This window comes from Nanorana parkeri, unplaced genomic scaffold, assembly GCF_000935625.1.
Source record: "Nanorana parkeri isolate BGI_ZX_2015 unplaced genomic scaffold, ASM93562v1 scaffold451, whole genome shotgun sequence".
Classification (NCBI taxonomy): Eukaryota; Metazoa; Chordata; class Amphibia; order Anura; family Dicroglossidae; genus Nanorana; species Nanorana parkeri.
The window spans coordinates 580,253-606,357 of NW_017306719.1; the positions used below are offsets into that span (position 1 = coordinate 580,253).

The 26,105-nt window shown below is 41.5% G+C and overlaps 1 protein-coding gene across 1 annotated transcript in view; it reads right to left on the reverse strand.

Annotated features, from left to right (window-relative positions):
* Positions 1-1,536: 1,536 nt before the first annotated feature.
* BLOC1S5 (biogenesis of lysosomal organelles complex 1 subunit 5) overlaps positions 1,537-26,105 on the reverse strand; it is a 33,629-nt gene continuing 9,060 nt past the window's right edge. Inside the window, exons 3-5 of the mRNA XM_018560341.1 lie at positions 23,880-24,009; positions 13,318-13,376; positions 1,537-2,153 (exon numbers count right to left, since the gene is read on the reverse strand). Coding sequence (XP_018415843.1) covers positions 1,977-2,153; positions 13,318-13,376; positions 23,880-24,009 — 366 coding nt within the window. The 3' untranslated portion in view covers positions 1,537-1,976. The remainder of the gene's footprint in view (positions 2,154-13,317; positions 13,377-23,879; positions 24,010-26,105) is intronic.

Here is a 26,105-nt window from a genome sequence, read left to right on the forward strand (position 1 = left end):
ACCTGCCCCGCCGAGCATCGCGTCACTGCTGCTCCGGTGGCTGGCGCTCCAGGTGGGGGTCCTATTATAGGTGGCTGGTCCTCTGGGCAGTCGCCGGCCATCTAAATTAGGACCCCACCTGGAGCACCGCCCACCAGAGCAGTGACGCGACGTCCTCATGTGTGAGGAAAATCGTTCGGCAACAGTAAGTGAGACGGGGCCTGGGCTTAGTGTTTTGTGTGAACAAGAATATATTGCTGCAGTGTATTGGGAATATGTACTGTACATGTACAGTACATATTCCCAATACACTGCAGCATTAGATTTACAATTATCCTCTGCTAATCTGAATGGATTAAATGATCCATAGTACATAATATGTACATAACATGAGGTTGTACTACGGATCATTTAACCCATTCATATTAGCAGGGGATAATTGTAAATCTATTGCTGCAGTGCATTCTATATGTAGCACATGTACAGTACATATAGAATGCACTGCAGCAGTAGATTTACAATTCTGACCTGCTAACATGAATAGGTTAAATGATCCGTAGTACAACTACATGTTATGTACACGTACTTTTAAGAATGAGAACACACAGGGACCTATACATACGCACACATCAGTAGGACCATACACACAATAGGTTGGACTTGATGGACATATGTCTTTATTCAACCTCAAATACTATGTAACTATGTACTATGGATCATGATTTAACCTATTCATGTTAGCAGGGGAGAATTGTAACTCTATTACTGCAGTGCACTGGACGTTATGTGCTGAATATGTACTATGGATCATGATTTAAACTATTCATGTTAGCAGGGCAGAATTGTGAGCGCCTACCACAAGCTGAGCACCGAGATGCGATGCAGCGATCCTGCCCAGCGCCGACTACAAGAGGCACAGCGTGAGGCAACAGGGATCGGAGTGAAACTATGAGTGAGGGAAGCTGGGACAGGGCTGGCTGTAAATCTATTGCTATAGTGTACTGGACGTGTGTACTGTATATGTAATACATATATACAGCACACACCTCCACTACAGCAATAGATTTACAATTCTCCCCTGCTAACATGAATAGGTTAAATCATGATCCATAGTACATAACATGTAGTTGTACTATGGAGCATTTAAAGTCACCTGTCCCTTTAAGAAAAAGTATTGGTAATTGGCATCAGCAAGTACATGTGGGGAAGTACTTGGTCTTGAAAGAGTGGTATCGGGACATCCCTAGTTATAACCCTCCGTTATACTATCCAAAACGAAACGTTTTGTCTTCAGCTCTTCTTTTAATTCTTCTGTATCAGCATGTCTGTAACACTGGTTAGGTTTATTTTACAGATGTATTATTCAAATGATGTATACTAAGTAATCAAATTAGAATGCGTTGACATTTCATTGAACTTATTCAGAAAAAAAGTAATGGAACATTTCTGCTATCCAACCAAACGAGACCAAAAATTACCTTTTAGTTACATTGAGACAAAATAAATAAATACAAAGCATATAAAATATATTTGACATTTGTTTATATATATTGTTCACTTCATTGACTTCTTTTTTATTGCTGAACTAATTTAAATGGTACAATGAGAGCTTCAGTGTATATTGCTGTTGACTATGCACAGTGATGGCTTTACTTGATACAAAACACATTCATTACAAATGTGACAGAACACAACACCAATACAGGTCAAGCGAAAAGTCAGTCACAAGAAAAACAAAAAGAGTTTATAAAATGCATATATCTGTGGGCGAGCACACAGTCTGTGCATACAAAGCCCATTTTATCAGAGGACTAGCTGCAGATGATAGAGCAGACATACTTGTGCTGCTCCACTAGCTTTTTATCTCAGTCATAGACATCCTCAGGCACTTGACAAATGAGGTAATGAAAGCTTACTACCATTCTTTTTTCACAACTTAACAGAATGGTAGACTGGTAACTAGCAGTCACGAGGCCAACTTGATGTGCATAGGAAGGTTATTGGAAGGAAGCCATTTTGGTAAGTTCTCTTTTCATCTCTGCATATTGTTCCCTCAGTCGCTGCACTGCTTTACGCTGCTCATCATCAACTGCCAACCGCCTTTGTTCCTGCTCCTTCAGAAAAACTTCCCACTCTGTACGAAGTTTCTCATTCCCAGCTTTCTCTGCAGTGCTCTGCAAATCAAAGAGGTAACATGGCATCAAATATGTGATAATGTTTACAGATGAAGCTAAAGAACTATGGTGTAGTCTGCAGAGGTCCAGGAGCTTGCTGTGCTGCTGGATTAAGACTTGCTGAACATAAGTGATAAACCCTTTGGCAGGTAAAACATTTGTATTGTATATATTCGGGCAATGTAAAAAGCACTTGGCCTGGAGAGGTCAGTTTAAAAACCGTCTCTAACATATGCAGTTCAACAAAGTACAGTATACCGATTATACTCATCCAAATGAACAGAGCTGTTTAAGGTTGGCTTCACACCTATGCGCCGTGGTAATAGGTGCATTTACCACTTGCTGACCGCGTTGTTTACACCCCCTTCCTGGCCAGGCCATTTTTTCAGTATTCAGCGCTGTGGTACTTTTACTGACATTTATTCCCTCATGCAACGCTGTACTGAAAATTCATTTATATATTTTTTGGGGGACAGACAGAGCTTTCTTTTGGTGGTATTTAATCACCACATTGCCTTGTGATGTGCGGGATCCCTTGTGCGTGCCTTTAAGGAGGTTGGGATTCCTCCTGACAAACCTGCACCCAATTTAATCTTTTGCCCCATGTGCTCCAAGATGGAGACTCTCATAGTTTAGAGTTAGGACCGCACTATATGGAGGTGCCTTGACGCGGCTGTGCGGCTTTCACATCTTCTGCAGATGTGTATCTAAACCTCAGCTTTTAGCCTTAGTGGTGAGACAAGTTTTTTTTGCATACTGGCTGGTTAGTGTGCTGGGAATTTTTTTTGCCGTTTGTACTGTATTAGGCAAATGTGAAGCCTTAAAATTGGGCGAAATCGCAAAAAACTTCCATACCCAAAATTGGCCACAGGCGACTCTTTAAAAGCTTTTACCGCTCATCAGTTTAGTGTTATCAGTGATTGATGGCCCTAGTATTATTGCTCTCACTGCGACGTTCGTGGCAATAAGTAACAAGTGCTGCGTAATTGGCGCAATCGTCATTTTTGCGCGTAGGCGCACCTAACGCATTTTTGCGCATCTATGGGTGGGTGGGGGGACTTTTAAAAAAATGTGTGGGTTTTTTTGTGTGTGTTTAAATTGTATTTATTTTGTGACCAAATGTTTTACACACTTAACGTTATTGTTATCACATAGATGGATAACAATCCCCCTATGTGATATCAAATTACAGTGACAGGTCCCCTTTATGGATATCATGGGTCTCTAAGACCCCTAATGTCACCTAGGGAACCCCAGAGAAGCTGATGAAGCACAGATCTGCTTCATATGCTTCTCTCCGGTTTCTGTACCGGAGAGTGACAGGGAAATGCGGAAGTGATGTAATACACATCACTTCCTGTATTCAGAGACCGGGGAGAAGAGCGGAGGGAGATCGTGTACTGATTCTCAGAGCACGGAGCCACATCGCCCATCCCGGATCGGACGCCTGGGATCTTGGGGACGACGGCGGGGACAGCGACCACGAGGAGAGGTAGGGGGGTGTGCACAGAGTCATGCAACATACAAGCGATCGGGCGTGTATGCAGACGCCTGACTGCTTGTATGTAAATGGCCAAAGCTGGCTGTTTAAAACCCTGGCGGTTTCAGTGATCGCTGAGTGTTTGTAGATAATTGATGACATAGCATGTTGCCTATATCCTCAATTATGAATGAATGGGAAGTGATCTGCATCACCTCCTGTTCATTCATGATTATGGTTATAGTAAACATACTCTGTCCACAAGTTATGAATGAACAGGAACACTCAGTATAGAGGGTTCCTGTTCATTTATAACAGGGGCTGCAGAAAAAGAGATTGAGGACTTTGTGTTCTCAATCTCTTTTTCCATTTTAAAAGGGAAATATCAGGGGTTTAGACCCCTAATATTTCCCCAAAGCCCCAAATAGTAAAGTCAAAAATAAAAATATTTAATAAAAAACATGAATAAAAATAATTTAAAAAGTTAATAAAAAATAAAATATTTAAAACATTTTGAGAAAGTTAAAATACATTTTTTTTTGGTCTGACATTTTTTTAATTTCAGTTTCGTTTTTCAAATTTTCATATTCGGTGCACCTCTAATGAATAGCCATTTGTTCTTCCTTTTCACCTGTTATAATGTCTAAATTATAGCAGAAGCTATAAATTTAGACATATACGGTTCATCACCTTCTCAACACTTGCTTCTCAACTGTCCTGTAGGAGGTGCCTGGACCGGAGTGACGTCACGTTCTGGCTCCCAGGACAGGGCACGCAAGGGAGTTGTGCAAGCAATGCACATATGGATGGAACTCCGTCACAGCACAGCAGCCCACACTGGACCCCAGGCTGAGGATCCACTCCAATTCTCGTAAGGTAGGGAGACTGGGTGGTTCTTAAAAAATATATACAGGTGGTATCTCGGTTCGCAAACAGGAAGTTTGAAATTTTTTTCCTTCCGGTTGTGATCTCCGCATTGGGTGGTGAACACAACCACATCCAACTTCCCTGCTCTGACACATGGTCGTGGCTTCCTCTAGTCGAGATCACTGTCTGATCACAGTTTGATTCAAATTAAGACCAGAATCATAGAACGAATTAAGTACAGAGGTACCACTGTATATTTTTTGGGGGAGTGTATGTGTATATGACAGTGTCTGTGGTTGTGTGTGAGATTGTCAGGGCCACAAATATAATGAAGTGGCCCCATGGGATTGTGTCATCCCCTGCACCCACTTAATTCAATTAAATTATTATTTTAATCCAACAATAGTTTTAGTCACGATAAGGTACAGTCTTCTGGAATTTTCCGTTGGGCTGTTTCTGGTTTCCCATTTTGTCTGTTTCCAGGTGCCCTTAATAGTGTCATGTCAATTCTGCCTGGAGATGGCTGTCGCTAGGAAGATCTTTGGAAATAAGGTGGTCGTGATTAGTTACCTAAGTTTTGGAGGGAAAAGTAAACAACCAATCAGTTGTGGGACTCACCTTTAAATGTTTACGGTCAGAAGCTCTCTTCAGCAGTGATCGTCTGCAACACAACTTGCCCCACCCTCCCTCCCTTGTCGCGGCTATCCTTTTTGGGGGTATTGTCGCCCACATATGTGGGTGGACAGTGTTAATGTTATATTGGACTGGTGATGAGTATGGCTCGAGTCTGGGTGACTGAGCTACTTTATGTTAACTGGTTTTAAAAGTTCATTCGTATATATATTAGTGTTGTTGAATTTAAATAAAGAATTTATATTTTGCTGTTAACCCCAATAAAGGGCCGCGGCCAATATTTTCCACTCATATCGTTTGTATAGTTTTTATTTATTCTGTCATATATTTTAATGTATTTATAGGTTGTGGGTGCGGTGGGGTTCTACAATCCCATGTGTCTGTCAGTGTTCTTGAGGGCCCGTTCACACTAGTAAAGTGCGAACTAGAACAGTCCTGTGCGATTAACGCACTGTACCATGCAATCGCACCAACTACGCGTTCTGGTGTGGGAGGTGTGTTCTATTGCCATTTATTTGAATGGCACCTCAAATGCACCTCCCGCCCACACTTCATTCGCGCGGTACTTAATGCTTAATGACCAAGGACAAATGTGGGTCCCTAGGTTACACAGGTTGAGAACCACTGCTCAAAACTATATATGCATACAAATACTGCCAGGGTTAAACATAAAACAAAATGACACTGCCTATTGCTTGTCCTTTGTAACACAGATTTTCACGCTGCAGAAACTGTTAGTTCTAGGGTTTTAATAAGCAATATTTTCAAAATGCCTAAATGTCTGATTTGGTTTCTAAAAAAGCAGGGTCGATGGATGATGCAGTCCTTTCCAGAGCTATTTTGTGCTCTGACCTTTCTAAGCATGTTCCCCTATTTTCCTGTAAACAGAGAGGCACTGTGTGAGCAGCTCCTATGGGCTTTCACCACTCTAGCCTTGGCCACAGAGTGGAGACCACTGTTGATTTTTAGTGGGAGTGTATAGGTCACAGTGGTTTCCAGCTCTTGATGTGAACACAAACAAGTACGGTTTAATCTTCTTAGTGTAAAGAATAAAATATACCCATCACTTCACGAAAGCAGTTTTGGCAGCTCCACAACACCTCTAAAAAGGTTACCAAAGTAAATTTACAGAACTGAAAAAAGCAAAAAGGGCTTTAAACTAAATGTTGTGTGTCAAGACTTTTCCAAGGAATCAAGTATCTAAAATATATGCAGTAAGTAAAATATATATTTTCTTTTCCTTGCAATGACAGAGCAGCTAATAAGCAGCCTAGTGTCTGATGCTGGGCTTGTGTTTTGTTCTGCTCTTATGCATTTTATTGTTTGATACCATACATTTCATACAGCCCTGGCATTGTCTCAAGTGAGTAGCAATGTGTTTTCTTGACTTGTTTTCTGAACGCCACTTTCTAATAATTAATGGGTCGATTTAATTATCATTTTTGACTGTAGTGATGAAAAATGTCGAAGGAGCAGGATGGAAAATGTTTCTCAAATGAACAAAATTCTAACAGTGAGTGTGATTTTCATTTGGGAAATCGCATTCATTCCAAAATAGAATGTTAAAATCAAAACAACATTTTGAACGACATTTGCCAAGTCTCTGATAACAATATCGAATGTTCTGATGAGATTCGCACAAAAATCTTCTAGTCTATGGGCATCTTTAGACTTACTCATCTATAATACACTAAGGATGAAGAGTCAAAAATATGACTCTTCATGAGGGCACCATGGACTTTTTTTTTTTTTTCCCCTCAGAAAGGGATTTTTTTTCTTCTGGGCCAGTTTAGATGCAAATATTGCTCTCAAAGTCCTGCACCAAATATTGCCCAATATACAACTAGCGGAAAGGCTTCATTTAAAAAAAAAATCTCACCACAATTATAATATTCTATGAACAGAGACTGTGGCGAGCGCCATTTTGGTTTTGTAGACAATGTGGTCTTTGCAGTTACATGATAAAGTTGCAAGATATCAGTGATCCACGGCATAGTTTTGAGCAAATAAACTTTCTGACTAAAGCAAGTATAACTTAAAATCAGACTGGCATCACAGATGGAATGCAGGCACCCATCTTCACATATCTTCTCTGAAACCCCAAGCTGGCACCCCTGTCCCTACAACCCCGTTCTGGTCATTGCGGCTGCCATCATGCAAAAACCCTAAAAAAGGTAGAGAAGGGGGTGGATGGAAAAAGTCGGAATTTGAAAATAACAGAATGCTGGATTTCAGGACTCCTGGGAAAAGCTATACATCTTTATTTCAATATGATGCATGGTCAGCTAATTTTAAGAACTTTAGATGTACTTTTATTTTGTATATGTACCTGCTGTTCAAGACATTAGTAATAAACTATTTATTTGCCCAAGCTCTAGGCCGGGGTCTCAAACTCAATTCACTCAGGGGCCACTGGACAAAATCTTTTTCTCCCATGGGGGCAGCTTGCCCAATGTCATACTTCCCACTCACACAGAGATACGCACACATAGAAATTACACACAAACGGAAATATGCACAACCCCCCACAACCAGAAATACACGCACTAATATACAAACAATAAGGCCCCATTGATACCTGTAAGTTTAGGTGCGATTAGGGATTCCTGTATCAGGAACTTGCATTTTCATGCTGCAGGAATCCCGAATCTAGCATTTACAAATGGCAGCTGTCATCCAGTTAAATCAGGCGACAGCCACTGCATGTAAACGCCTTCACACCACATGTAATGGTATGTGATATGACTACATGTGGTTAGGAATCAATCACTCTCCCTGGATGCACGATCGGTGCGTCCTGGGAGAATGATTCCTAACCACATGTAATCATATCACATACCATTACATGCAGTGTGCAGGCGTTTACATGCAGCGGCTATCACCTGATCATTAATTTGCATGGGTAACAGCTGCTGCATGAAAACGCCACATTAGGGATTTCTGCTGCAGGAACACGCAAGTTCCTGAGGCAGGAATCTCTAATCACACCTAAACATACAGGTGTGAATATGCTTCCCCTGTCGTCGTCCCCCCCCCACAAAATATTATGAGTGGGCGTCAGTGACTAGTCAATGTTAGGGTAGAAAGGAGACTGGCAAGACAGGTACAAGACAACAGAAGGGCAACAGTGCAGTGTCAGATTCCTCGCATCACCTTTCAACATCTCGTGGGGTCACGAGGCAGCCCAACGAAGTACTGATGGGGTGGTCATAATAATCGTGTATGTATGTATGTATGTATGTATGTATGTATGTATGTATGTATGTATGTATGTATGTATGTATGTATGTATGAATGAATGAATGAATGAATGAATGAATGAATGAATGAATGAATGAATGAATGAATGTATGTATGTATGTATATATATTATATACACACACACACACACACACACACACACATATACATACATACATACATACATACATACATACATACATACATACACACACATCCTATTACCAACCTGTGAGTGTACAAACAAACTACTCCCTGTGTCATGACGTTTGAGTACATGATACTGCACGCCAAAGAACAGCTAAGAGTAACTTTGGCTTTGTTCCTAAGTGGGTGAGTGACCTACTTAATACAATTACATCAGAGAAGTGTTACATTTACATGTATGATGACTTTGATCTCCTACACATGAATTTAGATTATAAGGTTTTGTAACAGATTATGTAACTTTAATAAATCATAATTAACATTTGATTTGTGATCTCTGGCTCTGTATCTTCCAATAAAAATATTTACCTCACTATCTCTTCTGCAATGCAACATAAAAGGCTATCAGGGTGGTCCCTATAAAGTATTAGTATTAAAGAGTGTGGGATACATGCGGGCAAACTGACTGGTCTCTTTCAGGTTTATGTGCATATCATGGCTTTTAGGGCGTGTTCACACCAGCCCCTGCGTGCTATGCTCCATACAATTACTTTTTTTACATTTTTTTTTACTTTCTTGAAAAACACAAAAACACTTCTTCATTCAATGTTATGCACCACGCACTGCAATCCTATGACATGTGTTTTACTGTGTAAACATGTATGGTGTGAACAGGGCGCGTAGAGAACAACTGTTCTCTATGCCCCCGTGAGAGCTGCATTGATCTGCATAGATCAACACAGCTCTCAACACACCTTGGTGTGAACATGCCCTTAAATTAAACTCTACTTTTCTTATACTAGGCAAAGCAAGAAGTTCGATAACAGGCACAATGAGGATCCTACACTTTTCTCCTCCAAGCTTCCTTGCTGCCCAAAAAAATACGTGGCAGTATGGGGAAGCACTTGACAACTATAAACCCCCCCCCCCCCCACCACCCCCCCCCGCCAACACCACCAGTACAGTACTTGAGCAGTCAATTTCCAAGCCTGACTACTAAAATTTAAGGGGAAGGGGGGGAGGGTATTTGTATAGCACTGCACAAGTTTACATAGGAAAGCCAAACTTGTGGTGATAGATTCTGAAGGCTCTGACAGCATATCAAGGTGACAAGGCAGCTCAGGAAAAGCAAGTATAGGACGTTCATTGTGCCTCATATTAAGCAAATATGTTACTTTTCCTACAATGAACTGCAGAGTTTTTCACTCTACATTGCACAGAAAACAGCAGTAAAGCTGGCCATACACTGTTATATTTTTTTTGTTCAAACTGCGGGCTGAAGAAAAGAAATCTAACAGATTAGCGTGGATTGACAAATCTCCTGCTGGCCTCTTGTATTCTGAGTGTGCCAAGTGTGCCGCTGTTAGAATACCCAAACAGCGACGGCAGCTGATTTGCTCCTTGATTTCCTGATCGAAGGATGCCAGGCACAGGGCTGCTGACAGGGCCACCCAGTTGATCAAGAACTGGCCAAAGTTCACACAGTGTATGGCCAACTTTAGGGTGACATGCTTGGCAGAGACAGGCAGACCACAAAAACTACAAAAAGCAAATATGTGAATAAAAAAATCTACTTATAAAAAGTCCGGTCTAAGCGCTCACCACAAGGATTCACCAATGATATGATAGGGGAAATTTTGTGGTGAGCGATTAGACTGGATTTTATAAGTTTATATTTTTAGTTAAAATACTTGAGAGGGTAGTCTTTTTCATTTCAGCTCATAGCAGCTACCAGTTTTTAAGAATATATTTTCTACTCTGAGCTCTGCCAGTATCTAATTGTTTTACTGTGTGAATAAGCTCACCAGCTTCCACCCAATACAACAGACATCAGTTGTGTTGCATAGTGTGTCTACGTCTGGGCACTGTGGTTCCTTACAGCGCAGCCACAGTACCCAATGGGGGGGACACTATGCGGCAGACCTGGAAAGGTCAGAATGTGGTGGCTATGAATTGTTCAACACAGTTAAGATTTCACTCACCTCTACAGAATGTTATGTATGCAACATGTTATGTTAATATGTTGCTTCTGCTGCTGACAGGGTCACTTTAAGAGCAACTCATCTGTAGGCTTAGATATACAGCTCACTCACAAAAGCTAGTATGTTCAACAGGCAACTCAAATAAGCAAATGGTACACTTCGGTGATTCACAAGAGCCCCCAGCTTGTCATGATGAAAAGCCACTCCACAAGAAGACCTAATAGACAACATGTCTATGGTATAAAAGAGCAACAGCTGTAACCTTTACCTTTCCACTATAGGAGTTTTCTATAATAAAAGTGCTTTTTGTCTTTTACAAACCTGGAAAAAAAAAAAGCTTGCAATATAAGCAAATACTGGAAATATGTGGAAAATGAAGCCATCTATAGTATTAGGTGCTTTAAAAAAATACTAAGGACTTACAAACGTGTTACTATGAAAAATGTATTTCAACTATGAAATCAAATCTAGAGAGTCAGCTTAGAAAATACTGTGATATGTACACCCACCCAACATTTGTGAGTTCATATTTATACACTAATAACCACTGACATTTACCAATAAGAATATGTTTTACATTTTCTACATGATTTTCACTTATTGTGCGTCTAATCTCAAGAACAAAAATGTGTGTAATACAGCAGTCCTGAGATGTGATGACTGCATTTATTTTTCAGGCTTATTTCCCTTAAAGCGACATTAAACACAGGAGTTAAATCTTAAAAATACAAAAATACATTCAAGTACCCTAAATTAACAAAAATGTAGTTTATTTGTTTATCACTCAGCTGTAGATCCTCCAATCATCTCTGAATTGGTGACACTGTCCTTGCTTCTGGAGGGTGGCTACTTTTGTTCCCCATGGTCCCCGTGTGTGTTGTAAAGTAGGCACTGCTCCAAGCTCATTCCCATGATAGGCTATAACTTCAATATAAATTAGTAAACCAAAATGTGAGATTATAGTTCATTACTGCCGGGAGCTTGGAGAGGCGGCAACATTACAACACACTCTGTCACCATGGGGAACAAAAGTAGCCACCCTGCAGAAGGAAGGACAGCGTCAGCATTAGGAAAATATTTTGGGGCAAAATTAAGCTATAGGCAAAATGCAGATAGAACCAAAATGGCTGAAAATGCGGCTGGAAATTCAGTGCATCCCTAGCTTCTCTCCTCCCCGCTGGGCGCAGGTCTGTGTCCCCTTCTAACCTCGCTGTTCTTCCCCGCCTGTGTCGGCAAAAGCAGCAAGGATCGGAGGCGACACAGACTGGTGCCCAGTGAGGAGGTGAGAAGCTGTCGGGATGGTGCAGGGAGGAGAGAGCGGTCACAGGAGGCCAAGCTCTCCTCTTGCACCTCCCTCCTCTGCCTTCTGTGACAGGCGGAGCAGTCAGGATGGAGAGCAGAGTACAAACAGTCAGTGATCAGCTAATCGCTGAGTGTTTATAAATAACTGAGAACATGGTAAGCTTACTGTGTCCCCAGTTATGAATGAACAGGAAGTGCTCTACATAACTTCCCTACTCAGCATGAATTCAGAGATGATTTGAGCATCTACAGTCATACACAAAGAAATTATAGTTTTGTTAAAACTGAAGGAGGTACTTGTATGTGTTTTTAAGATTTAACTCTGGAATTTAGTGTCACTTTAATTTTCACCTGTTGATCCCGTCAGTAACACACTTGCATTGGAGCCTGCAAAGCATTGCAACTGCCATTAGCGAACCATGGGTGCAATGCACAGACTCCAGCAGACAATTCTATTAGCCCCAAGTCTGTAAGGAGGTGCTGGAGGAAACTAATAGACTACAAGCTCAGTGACCTCACCACACTTGTGCGGTGTTGAAATCTACACGTCTGCGGTGGCAGATGGGACCTGTCTTTTCATTCACAGATCTTGTAAATCAGATCTTGTTAGTTTGACACCCCTGTAAATCAGGGGTGTCAAACTAAATTTAATCGCGGGCCGCATCAACATTATGGTTGCCCTCAAAGTGCCTGTAAGACTATATAAATGTATCTAATCTTTTTCATAATTGCCTCTGCATTCGATTATCACTGGTTTTGGTAATAACTTAATACCTAGATCTGAAAGGAGAAGTCTAGGAAATGGCCTGGTGGGCCGGATTCGCCCCCTGGGCCTTGAGTTTGACACACGTGTTGTAAATGGTTCCGTGAATGAATGACGCAGCTGTACTTGTAGAGAACAAAACAAAAGTCACTGTTTCAAAAAAGTGGCCATCAGGTAAAGAGTCATGACTTTTCGTCGCTACTGAAGGCAGTTTTACCTTACTGAACTAAGGGATGCTGGCGATTTGGACATTTTGCTTCATTGATGTCAATGTGCAGTATTTAAAGCGCTACATAAATTGTCTGCGTTATATAAATACCTGTAATAAAAAACATTTCTTGTGGTGTCATCCACATATCATTACAGCACCCCACTATGGAAACGGGCTGCATATATCAGATTTGGTGTACGGTTGAAACATTTATACTTCTGTGGGGAAGGGGGGCTGGAGAATCCAACCATGCTTCATACTACATCCTAAATATGGGTGTAACATAAAATATGTTCCAAAAGGTGGAATATTGTTTTAACCCTTTTGGAAGTTGCTTTAAAAAGTAATAACTTGTGCTAGTTTTAACCCACCACTGCAAGCAAACTGTTGTTCTAAAAGCTTTAGTTTGTGGATTCAGAAAATTGTACCAGTTGCACCAAAGTTTCCACTTTCACTGTAGGTATTCCAAGCTTCCAGTTCTTGGAAGTTTTGAAAGTCTCAGGGTTAGGAATTAGGAATGTGCTGTGAACAGTGTTTACCTTTGCATGTTCCTGTTCTCCCTGCTGGAGCCTGCGGGTGGTATGATTGGCAGTTTCCACTGTAAGAAAGAGATTTGAATTGATTAATCAGCTGTTCTGTCCTCAAAAGGGAAATGGTGTGCACAACAGAGTGTGTGACAGACAGAGAGCCGACTCTAGTAAAACATGTTCGCACTATGCTCAGGAAGTGCCCTTGGGTGAGAACTGCGAAGGCCTGGTTCAGCATATAGCACCCTGCTGCGTTAAAGAAGCCAAAGCAGGAAAGACATTAAGGGCTCATCAGTTTCCAGGACTGACAAGTAATGGGAATTGCTAGTACTTTGTACATATGGAAGGAAAGGCTTGACAAATCTCAGATTGCTAACAGATGGACAGAGGGCTCAAATATTTCCTTTATTTACATATTCCATAACAGCCCTACAAGCATTCAAAGCTCTTTCATTGTTCTTTGAATATGCAACACTTGTATTTTAAATATGTCAAACAGGCAACCACATAGCCATTTCATTGTCTACAGACAAAAATCTTGGGTATAAAATGCATCCACCCAAATCTATTATTCCGGTTTTGGTGAAGGGTACCAGGGCAGGCCATGTGTAAAATATGTTCTGCATTTGCAGCCCTGTTCAGATCATCCTTGTGAAGATCTATTATCCTCCTTTGCTTGTGGCTTCTACCTGCCTGCATGGAGAATTTCTTACTGAAGACAGTTGAGCCTACACCTAATTCCAGCAAATGCAGCGAGGGGAGAGTGTTTACTCGAAAAACTTAATGGAACCAATTCTAAACAGTGGGGATGGTTCTAAATACTTTGGGTGGAGTACAATGGGGCACTGAAATCATCATTTGCATACACTTCTGGTCTAATAATTAAAAGGGTAAGACCACTTTCCCAGGTGAATCTAGGAAAAAGAAATTACCCCTCCAATCTGGCTCCTTCTTCCCACCCTATACTTACCTTTCAGGTAAATGCTCCTTTGGTAAATGCGGGTGTACTATTCATACCGCATACTGCCGTATAGAGCACCCCTGTGCTAAGCATTTTGAATTTCTCTCGCAAATGGCAAGCACATCAGCACGGTCATCCGACCGTTCTGACCAATGAGAAGCACATCTTAGCAAGAAGCTAAGATGGTCAGCGTGGTCAGAATTGAAGGGGCTAATTCCGTTTTATTTCCCATATTCACAAGGGAAAGTGGACGTACCCTTTAATTAATATCTAATGGGAAATCATCAGTCCTTGTAAGGATGCAAGTGCAGGACTACTGTATATTTTACTGGGACCAAGTGATGTTTCACTCTGCAGACAATGCATGTATACAATCTGAGGAACCAAGTCCCTCTACTGTTTAAATGTGTATAACCCAAGCAAATGGAATAACACCAGATTGTTATCTATATGTAAAAATTAACCAAGTGATGAATAACACAATAAAAGCAGTTTGGTAACAGACAGGTGCTAAAAAAACAAATTTGCATTTCATCTTATCTTATATCCACTGTCCCTACTGGAGTTGATCAGTGCAGTAGGTTAGTAAAGGCTTCCCTTTGCCAGGCTACAGATTAAGTCTGTCCTGTGTGGAATATTAAAGGAAACCTTTCCAGAGGGAAACATGCATTCTGCCATTGCTGAATTCTCATTCTGTAAATGCTGGTCACCTGGCTGTTATGCTGACCCTCTAGCTTCTGTACTTTGAGTTGCTGATCCAGAACTATTCTGTAGATAAGGGCTCTCACTCCTCTCTGACTTTCCTATAATGAATGCTTGTTCTGGGTTTTGACTAAAGCTGGCCATACAACTTACAATTTATCTGCAGATGTTCTATGGTCAGATGGAAAAGGTGCAACAGATTCCTCCATCTACACTAAACTGTGTGGATGGAGTAATCTCCACCTGGCCCAATCTGTTGCACTTTTTCCATCTGACCAGAGAAAATCTGCAGATAATTGTAAGGTGTATGGGCAGCTTTAGAAAGTATTGGAGCCAGCTTGCCAACATAAGAGCTAGGAAGCTAAACATTTTTTAGAAGGAGAATAGCAATTACAGTCTCCATACTGCGTTCAGGAAAGGAAATCACCATGACATAGATATAGGTGCCGCCAGAAATGCGAGTGGTGGAAACCCTGGAGGAGTGCAGGAAACCCGGTAAGCACATACTGGTTCCAAGTCGGTGACCCAACAGGTAATGAAAGACTCACAAGGTTGACATTCTTAGAGCCAGTACGTTTTAATTGTAATTTCTATCCTCACAGTTTTTGTTTATGGCTTCCCCAGATCAGTTATAATCTCACTACCCTGTTCTGTTCTTCCATAATTTTGGATGTGCTCAAGGAGCCAACTTGGATTAATAAGCCTCATGTACTATATTCTGAGCCCAGAGCAGTTAAGAATAGAATACATCTTCTGGCCACAACATTAACCATTAGCAATCCTACTTAAGCTTTAAAACGTTGCCTAAGCAACCCTTTTAGGGCTTGTTCACACCAAGCGCGTTCCAGGAGCAGAGCAGTTACACACCGGATCAAAACTGCGTCCAATGTATTCCAATGGTATTTTGGGTTCTAGTTCACACCGCAGTGTTCAGTACCAGAGCATGTAAAAAAAACTGCAGCAAGCACTATTTTACCTGCTCTGGAACGCATGCAAACGTCTCAGCAACGCATGCAAATGCCCTGAAAACCCAGGGCTTTACCAAAAACGTCCCGGAATGCATCCAAAACACTTCAAAAAACGCAGCATAACACACTGCGTGTGCAGAAACTCAAGCAGATCTGGTCTGCATTTGGTGTGAACAAGCCCTAAATGGGAAATTAATCAATTTACACGTGCAAATGAATCAACAATGAAGCCCAAGCCTTAAAGCAGGTAAACCAATGCATCATAAAAATAGGTTTGCACGCCCAGTATAGAACATGATTAGTGATTATAGATTTGTTTCTCTATGTCGAAATGTGCTAGCATTTCCTGTGAAGCTGAAGATAGAATCAAGTTCTAACAATACCAGCATGTCCCATTTATACAAAAGAGAATAGTTATCTCTAGATCACCAAGTGACTCGTCCTGTTGGTGGGAATACAAAAGATGTGTGACAGATCCATGGCACATGTTCCTTACAGTGATTTCTAATAAATGTTGTTTTTGTGCCTGAAAACACATGAATTATGTCAAAAGCACACAATAAAAACTTCAAAGTGACTGCAAAAACACCCAAAGGAACGCAAGGCTTTGCCTCCCTGGCTATTTTTCCTTTTAACATAATTTTGTACTCTAGAAGTGCTAATCCGTTCTTAACTGCTTAGTCGTGGACTTTTTTGTTGAAGTCTGCCTGAAATAAGAAACACAGAGTGCCAGAGAGTGAAGACTCTGCTGCCTGTATTCAATACCGTTTTCTTATTCATCCTATTGCCTGTTTATAATTTGAAGCAGTGAATTGTTGCTTCTTTTGTACCGCGTTCTTAGCACTGTGAAATGCTTTCTCTTAATACAACGCTGGACAAATCCCAGAAGCCAGCTGAAACTTTTCAGGTTTTCTAGTTGTGGTCAATGGAGCTGGCTCCTAAAAGAAAATCTGCTGGCCCCGGACTGGATAGATTGGCTCCTGAATAACATATTCATTTGTCCACCCAGTCTTAATGGGTTCTGCCCATTTATAAAAACAGAGAGAAACAATTTCACTTGTTCTCACTTTCAAAATGTTGCCCTTTAATATGGCACCTTTTCCCAAGTATGAGCTTTTATTTTCAATGATGTAAAGCTGTGCAAGGGACTTTCTGATGGGGGAATTCTTTTTTTTTTTTTACCTAAAGGTCTGCACTAAACTAAACCAAAATCTGACAATAAAATGCTAAATCTTGCCAGCTGCTTTATAAACAGTCTCCATATTTTCAGTTTAAGAAATCTATATATTAAAAAGCTGCTCAAAAGGGAACTTTCATACTATATATTTTCATTTTATGTATAGCAGCTGTCAGTGCAGGCCTGGTCAAATTTCTAATTTAATGTACATGTAATGTAATGTATAATATTGCCCACAACACATAATAAACATTCCACTTCACTGGCATTCCACTTTTAGCAGCGAGTCCTCAAGTCATCATATTCAATCTAATATATTGTGCAGCTAACCTACCCTCTTATGCCCTCTCCACTAAACAATACCACCATCAGTCCATATGGGTTTTACCTCTACAGTATGCCAAAATATAGCAGATATATCATCGTGAGCCAAGCTATAAGCTAATACAATTAACAGGAACACTCTTTGGTTTCAAAGAGGTTTGTAATATTCAATTAAAGGCTAGGTGTGCCTTTCTGACCATGTTTTATATTAAACTCATATTTAGACTAACATGAAACATGGTCAGATCGCAAGCCACCCACCTATCCCCACTCCTCCCCACCCACTTACCTGCATTGAAAAGGCTTGTTTCCGGTTTTGAATTTGGCACTGTTGGACATGACCCTGCCCACACAGCCAGGTCATCCATTCACGGATCCTTTCACAGGATCTTTGAATAAAGAAACTGAAAGTCCCATCTGCCACCACTGCAGAGGGTCTGTTATTTCTCAATGGAATAAGTGTGTAGACATTAATGCACTTGGAGTCCACTGACACTTTGTCCATGTTACTGCATGTCCATACCTTGGTACAGACATGGACTGGAGGAACACACTACAGAAACCAGAGCATTGCACCTGCGATTCACCGATCATGGTTGCAATGCTTTACTGGCTGCTATGTAAAAAAAAAAAAAAAAAAATCACATTTTTTCTATTGTGAGGAATTGTACATTTATTATTTTTCTACAAAAGGTGGAATTTCACTTTAAATAGTTACCACGTATTATTTATTGCAGTATTTAATATCTATTAAAGTGCTGCATTAAAAAACAAAATCACTAAATGGCATTGATAATAAATAAATTATGTAAAATGTGTCACAATGCAGTAACATCCCCTCACTTCCCAATGTCAATTGAACAACCAACATTCCTTTAATTCCCAATACCACCTTCCCATGCTTCCATAGCAGCCAATACTCTAGCCCAGTGGAGGCGAACCTTGGCACTCCAGCTGTGCCAAAACTACAAATCCCAACATGCATCTGCCTCTGGGAGTTATGTCTGTGGCTGTCAGAGCCTTGCAATGCCTCATGGGACTTGTAGTTCCAAAACAGCTGGAGTGCCAAGGTTCACCACCACTGCTCTAGCCTGTCCTCTGTCCCTGGTATCAAGTAGAAGACCATCCTTTAGAACTGCCCCCACCAAACACACTCACTCCTCCAATGTACTCCCTTCACTGCAAGCACTCTTTCATATGTTTAACTGGATGTATTCTCATATAGAGTCTCTGCAAACCTTCTTCGCCTCCTCTGGTATTATCCTATGTCTTGCAAACCATCGCTCCTCTACTCTTCATGACTTACGTTGCTCTTCTAAAAACACTACACACTCTGCAGCACCTTCTGATTGCTATAGTTGAAACATGAGAAAATTTCAGGAAGTCTGGTAGGAAAGCAGTTTGTGTACAAGTGGTGCAGTGTAAATCCCAGGAACCTAGGCATGAGCAATAGATTTTATTCACACAGCAGACCAGTGGAAAGTTGTATTGGTAATTGGTATCGGCAAGTAACTGAGGGAAAGTACTTGCACTTGGTCTTGAAAAAATTATATCGGGACATCCCTACTTGCTACTAAGAGAAGTATGGGCCCATCCATTGCTGACCTGGTTCTGAAACAAGCATGCAAAGCAGGATAAGCAGAGGGAAGGCAGAATTCTTGATCTGCATACCTGAGGTTAAATGCCACATTGCACCGTAGTCACTGGAATGTGTGTCCCTATTGCACGATTCCTGTTTTGGTGACAACTGTAACATTTTGGATTTTCCATCATTTTCGGTTGGCAATGGTCACCAGGACAAACAGAGGAGGTGAATCTCCCAAGCAAGGACAGAGCAAAAAAAAAAAAAAATGTTTTTTGGCTAGATGTAGAAATCATTAGCTTTCCTGCCAACTTTGATGTGAAATCCTTTTAAACCAAGAACTGGGAAAGCAAAATGAAATAAAAGGAAACAGCTAGAAAAACCTTACACAACATCAACCGCCATGCAAAAATAAAAGGTGTATGTGCAATTCTCCTTTTTAAGCTCAGTCAAAGAAAGATGCTGAAGATGTTAGTTGATAGACTGTCTCTGACTTCAACAGCTTCTAAGTCGCTAACTTGAAAGAAGCAAGCATCAAGTGAGGTCTAAATTCCTAATAGGCATACTTCTTCTAGGCCAGTGATATAGAAGCTACGGAGAACAAAGACATGCAGGCATGTAGCATATTCGCAGGACAGCAATAGCAGTTCACATTTTCCTTTCAGATTTTTCCAAGATGTCCTTCAAGAGGTCTTGAAAAAAAAGTATCTTTCGTGTGTATTGGTTGTGCTGTACAATGACAATCAAAGACTACATGACGATGCCTATGGTCCTTGTTTTAAATTCAGTGGCATGCTGTATATCTAAAGCTCTCGGGGAAGATATAGGTCCATAAACAGACTCCTCGTGGACAGAAATCTTGCCCTGAATAAATGCTAAAACACAGAATTTTTTTTTTTTTTTCCCAGCTACTTCACAAGTGTGAAAACTTTGCCAGTGGCCAGATTTAAAACCACAACAGGACCAAGTTTTACATAGCTAAGCGATATTTTGCAAACTTGTGACACTTTCTTCTTCTTTTGGCAAGAGCAAAGTTCACATAGAAAAAAAAAAACTAGACACTTTTTATTTTTTTGCTTTTTTCCACATGTGCAGTATATTTTGGTTGATCCCTGGAATGCAAGACTATGCAGAAACAATTAATACTTTACAGCATGTTGGACTGTACATCCTGCATGACAGAAACTGAATACCCTGGCCTCCACTACTAACAGGATTTAGGCCACCTTTGCTGACCCCATTTTGAATCCTTGATCCCCCACATAGGCACAGGTGGTTTTCAACTGGAGAACATTCAACGTTCCCCATCCTAAATAAACAGCAGCTTTGAAGTATGTGTAGACTAATTAACAGCATGTTCAGTATTCCACAACTTTCCACTGGTCTACTGTGGGAATGAAACCAAATTTAATGACAAAACTGCCAACAAGAGAGCTGGAACGCAGGCCCTATTGAGAAATAACTACTATGCAATGTCCTTGATTAAAACAGACAATTAACTCTTCATCCTTTGTTATTCCTTGAGTACCATGTAAAAGTGATGAGGGGGGGGGAACAAAAGTAGAAAGGAAATCGCACCTAAAAGTGAAATAGGAGTATTATCATAACAGCTATGGTACCTGGGTGAGGACAAACAAAGTACTAGGAAAGTCTAAGCCTAGGCCACACAACCCAACAAGAGTAAAAGTGGACTTTGCAGTAAAACGCAAAGGTTGGCTTACTAGGTCCTAACCCCTGCCTCTCTAAAAATCAGGCTTGCCTCTGCAGTCATTGCTTGCTGGGACCGCTGGGTGGTCCTAGCATACGACATCAAGGTCCTCCTCCTTTGCTGCCATTGGTTGCTAGGACCGCTGGGCGGTCCTAACAACCAGTGACAAATGTGATCATTACGCTCTCCTCTGTCCTCTCCTGCAGCTCCCAATGTGGCCTGTTAAAAAAATAAATAAAACCGGTATGTGTGGAGTTTTGGCATGTGTGTGCTGGCCACTCGTATAGTGTCTGCAGTTCCCATCCAGCAGCGACTAACGCTCCTACTGTGCGCTACAGTGCAGCAGGTGCATTGTATACCCTACTTTTTTTCAACCACATGAAACTACCATGCATTGCGGCGCAGTCAATTATTTGGGCCAGGAGGTGTGTTTGGGGTGCCAGTGTGGCAACGTAACGCATGGTTGGTGCAATGTGCGGTACCATGCGTTAATCAGATCAGCCCTCCACAGCTGTCCCAGTTTCTCATGTGGCCCCTCGAGAAAATTGCCCGTCCCTGGTCTAACCCCTCACCATTCTATCCAAAACTAACAAAACACTATTTTGGCATTATATATACTTTACATAAAAGTTTAATTCTTTTTTAGCTTGTAATACCGGTAAAAAAAGGGTAAGCTAAAACATTATTTTAGAAATATATAGAAATAATGTTTTAGCGTACCCTTTATATATATATATATATATACACACACATACATACATACATACATACACTTGCTTTGCCGCAGGAAAAATAACTGTTTAAACAAGATTATTTCGCAAAAGATTGTGTAAAAGTAACTGCACATTGACACTGGCAGAAAAAATGAAATGTATTAAAGGTCTACCTGTTGTTTTAAGCTTCGTAATTAACTTTAAAAAACACACTGTCCTACAGTCAGGGGAGTTTTATTTCACATTGCAGAAGAGTTTGTTTGAACAGGAAAACGCAAGTACATGACCTGCTCTTATAAAACCTCTGATCTAGACTGGCTGTACTACAGGGCGCAACCCCTTCACACAGTGATCCTCACAATGGACAGATCAGCAAAAATGGAACATTTAATATGCAAAGCCTGAAACCTAAGACAATACGTTTATGTCGGCCTCAAAATGATGACCTGCTGCCATCTGCTGAATCAGTTCATCGTTTTGCAAAGTTGTCTTTGGATATTTTGTAAAGATTCCTATCTATCTAAACATACTTGTATACCAAAAATCCATAGAGACCAGAAAATAAGACAAACTGGCTGCTGTTTTGGACTCTCCATACACAAGCTATAAAGCTCTGAACATGAAGAAGCACAGTGAGGTGAATACACATGAGTGCAAAGTGTAGTGTTCCTGAAATCTTCCCTGCATGGTCTAGGACGGGCCAGACGTTCCATGCACACTCATTTTCATTGCCCCCCACCCCTGCAGACGACGAAGTGTCTCACTTGAACTGATTGACAAGAAGAAGAAGAGGAATGGTATTTTTTGACTTACAGGTCTTTAGTGCTAATCCCAGCTGGTCTTGCATTGTATCTATACATTTGGGAAGAACAGGATCACTCATTTCAGATATACTGTTCTTTACATTTTCAAGGACTCTCAGTTCTCTATATCCACGCTTTTCCTACAAATAAAAACAAAAAACAAACAATGAAGCTGTACACATATAAATTACACATAGTTATTAAATGTATAAGTAAAGGTGGCCATACACTTTACAACCATCGCAAGACTTTAGTCTTGCGATGGTTGTAAAGTAATTTAAAAAACGTACGATCTGCCAATCTTGGACAGGCAGATCGTACTTGCGATCATCGCAAGCCCGCCCCACTGAGGGGTGGGCTTCCGATGACCGCAATGCTGAACGGGCAGTGTGCGCGTGCGCACACCGGCCCGTTCTGCATTTGTCTCCCGAACATGCTCCTTAGACAAAAGACGTGCGACCGTACAGTAAAAACGGTCGTACGCCTTCCATACACTGCACGATTCTCGTACGATCGCGGTGCAGTGTATGGGCACCTTTACACATATTATGCAATTAACATAAATCAATCTTTTTTTTCCTACCCAGCTGCTCCATTACAGATTGGAGCGCAGATATTGCTCTTGCAATCCAGGACTGTAGCTATCCAAGATGTATGGTGCTTTAATTAGGGCTTGTTCACACCAGCCTGAATGGGTGGTGCCTCATGTTATTATACACCTGTCCAAAATGAGATTGCTGGGGACACAGCTAATCACTCAGGAGTTTCATGTCAGCCAGTGTTTAGCTGCTTACAATTAATGTATCCAGTAGATTGAGCCGCCATTCACACACAGCAAGCTTGGTGAACATGGGTGGGTACATGAATACAGTACAGTGTGATTTGTTTTTGTCTGATGCTGTCCTCTATAGTACTGAGCTTTGCTGTGTGAGACAAACACACATCAGACATATGAATGGATGGGTTATATAGTAAGTCCCCTACATACAAACATTCAAGTTGCGAACTTTTAAAGATACAAGACATGCATCGCATATCTAATCATCCAAGTTAGTTCACACGTCTGGCATACACGTGCGCGTGAGTGTGCGCTTTTGTGTACAGTACTGTATAGAGTACAGTATCTTTATTTCAAGCCCAGGATGTCCAGAAGCAATGCGCCCGCCCCAAGATGCTTTGCGGCCGCCCGTGCAGTTTTACATTTTCGGACGGGAGCGTGCAGGGAAGACACAGGTAAATTTAAACCGCTGTTAAAGCGTTTAAAAAAAAAAACTTTTTGCATATATCTATTGCTTGCTAGTAGTAGATATATGCAAAAAAAAACTGAGGGTTTAGAAATCCTTTAACGTTTTGCTATTCCTGCTTACAGTGACCCATGCCATTCCTGGTTCTATTCCATCTAAGGCCTCATTCACAAAGCTAAGACCCGACACGTACAGATCCGTGCAGCGTGCATGGCCGTATCGGGCCGCTCCCGGGAAGGACAGGTGCTGCGTGTGATTGTACGCAGCAGCCTGTTCTTCTCTATAGGAGTACGCGGCCATACTCTCACCCGAGCTGCACATCAGTGAGGGTGCCCGTACTCATACGCAGACATGATGGATCCTGTCAAGAGGAATGGTATTTTTTGACTTACAGGTCTTTAGTGCTAATCCCAGCTGGTCTTGCATTGTATCTATACATTTGGGAAGAACAGGATCACTCATTTCAGATATACTGTTCTTTACATTTTCAAGGACTCTCAGTTCTCTATATCCACGCTTTTCCTACAAATAAAAACAAAAAACAAACAATGAAGCTGTACACATATAAATTACACATAGTTATTAAATGTATAAGTAAAGGTGGCCATACACTTTACAACCATCGCAAGACTTTAGTCTTGCGATGGTTGTAAAGTAATTTAAAAAACGTACGATCTGCCAATCTTGGACAGGCAGATCGTACTTGCGATCATCGCAAGCCCGCCCCACTGAGGGGTGGGCTTCCGATGACCGCAATGCTGAACGGGCAGTGTGCGCGTGCGCACACCGGCCCGTTCTGCATTTGTCTCCCGAACATGCTCCTTAGACAAAAGACGTGCGACCGTACAGTAAAAACGGTCGTACGCCTTCCATACACTGCACGATTCTCGTACGATCGCGGTGCAGTGTATGGGCACCTTTACACATATTATGCAATTAACATAAATCAATCTTTTTTTTCCTACCCAGCTGCTCCATTACAGATTGGAGCGCAGATATTGCTCTTGCAATCCAGGACTGTAGCTATCCAAGATGTATGGTGCTTTAATTAGGGCTTGTTCACACCAGCCTGAATGGGTGGTGCCTCATGTTATTATACACCTGTCCAAAATGAGATTGCTGGGGACACAGCTAATCACTCAGGAGTTTCATGTCAGCCAGTGTTTAGCTGCTTACAATTAATGTATCCAGTAGATTGAGCCGCCATTCACACACAGCAAGCTTGGTGAACATGGGTGGGTACATGAATACAGTACAGTGTGATTTGTTTTTGTCTGATGCTGTCCTCTATAGTACTGAGCTTTGCTGTGTGAGACAAACACACATCAGACATATGAATGGATGGGTTATATAGTAAGTCCCCTACATACAAACATTCAAGTTGCGAACTTTTAAAGATACAAGACATGCATCGCATATCTAATCATCCAAGTTAGTTCACACGTCTGGCATACACGTGCGCGTGAGTGTGCGCTTTTGTGTACAGTACTGTATAGAGTACAGTATCTTTATTTCAAGCCCAGGATGTCCAGAAGCAATGCGCCCGCCCCAAGATGCTTTGCGGCCGCCCGTGCAGTTTTACATTTTCGGACGGGAGCGTGCAGGGAAGACACAGGTAAATTTAAACCGCTGTTAAAGCGTTTAAAAAAAAAAACTTTTTGCATATATCTATTGCTTGCTAGTAGTAGATATATGCAAAAAAAAACTGAGGGTTTAGAAATCCTTTAACGTTTTGCTATTCCTGCTTACAGTGACCCATGCCATTCCTGGTTCTATTCCATCTAAGGCCTCATTCACAAAGCTAAGACCCGACACGTACAGATCCGTGCAGCGTGCATGGCCGTATCGGGCCGCTCCCGGGAAGGACAGGTGCTGCGTGTGATTGTACGCAGCAGCCTGTTCTTCTCTATAGGAGTACGCGGCCATACTCTCACCCGAGCTGCACATCAGTGAGGGTGCCCGTACTCATACGCAGACATGATGGATCCTGTCTGTGTCCGAGCACGGACACCTGCACCCGCACGGATGTGCAGCTTGGGTGAGCGTATTGCGGCATAAGGCCACCTACTCCCATAAAGAAGAACAGGCTGCTGCGTACAAATCACACGCAGCACCTGTCCTTCCCGGGAGCGGCCTGATGCGGCCGTGCACGCCAAACGGATCTGTATGTGCCGGCTCTTAGCAGTGTGAATGAGGCCCAACAGTTACTGTGCATGGAGACTGTTGTAAGCTCCTTGTAACTTGCATTTCCATGTCACAGCTCCCTAGCACAGGTACTGTTAGAGTTAATAGCAAGAGGAACAGCATAGTTTTGAGGGTGTTGTAAGCTCATTATTGCTTTCTTTCTTATGTCACAACTCTCTTGTTCAAGTACTGTTAGATGTGATAGCAAGAGGAAAGAAAGGTTTGCATTAATGCTCCAATAAATTCTATAGCAGAGTGGTGCTAGAGACATTTTCAGGCCCCAGTCTTGTTCCAAAGGTGCTGGATTATCTCCATCTTGCAGTATGTTCATTTTCTCTCGCCAGCAACATTTCTTTGTAAGATTTCCAGTAGTAATTAGCCATTACACTATGGGACATACAAGGCTCATGTCTAAAATTCATAATAAAAATATA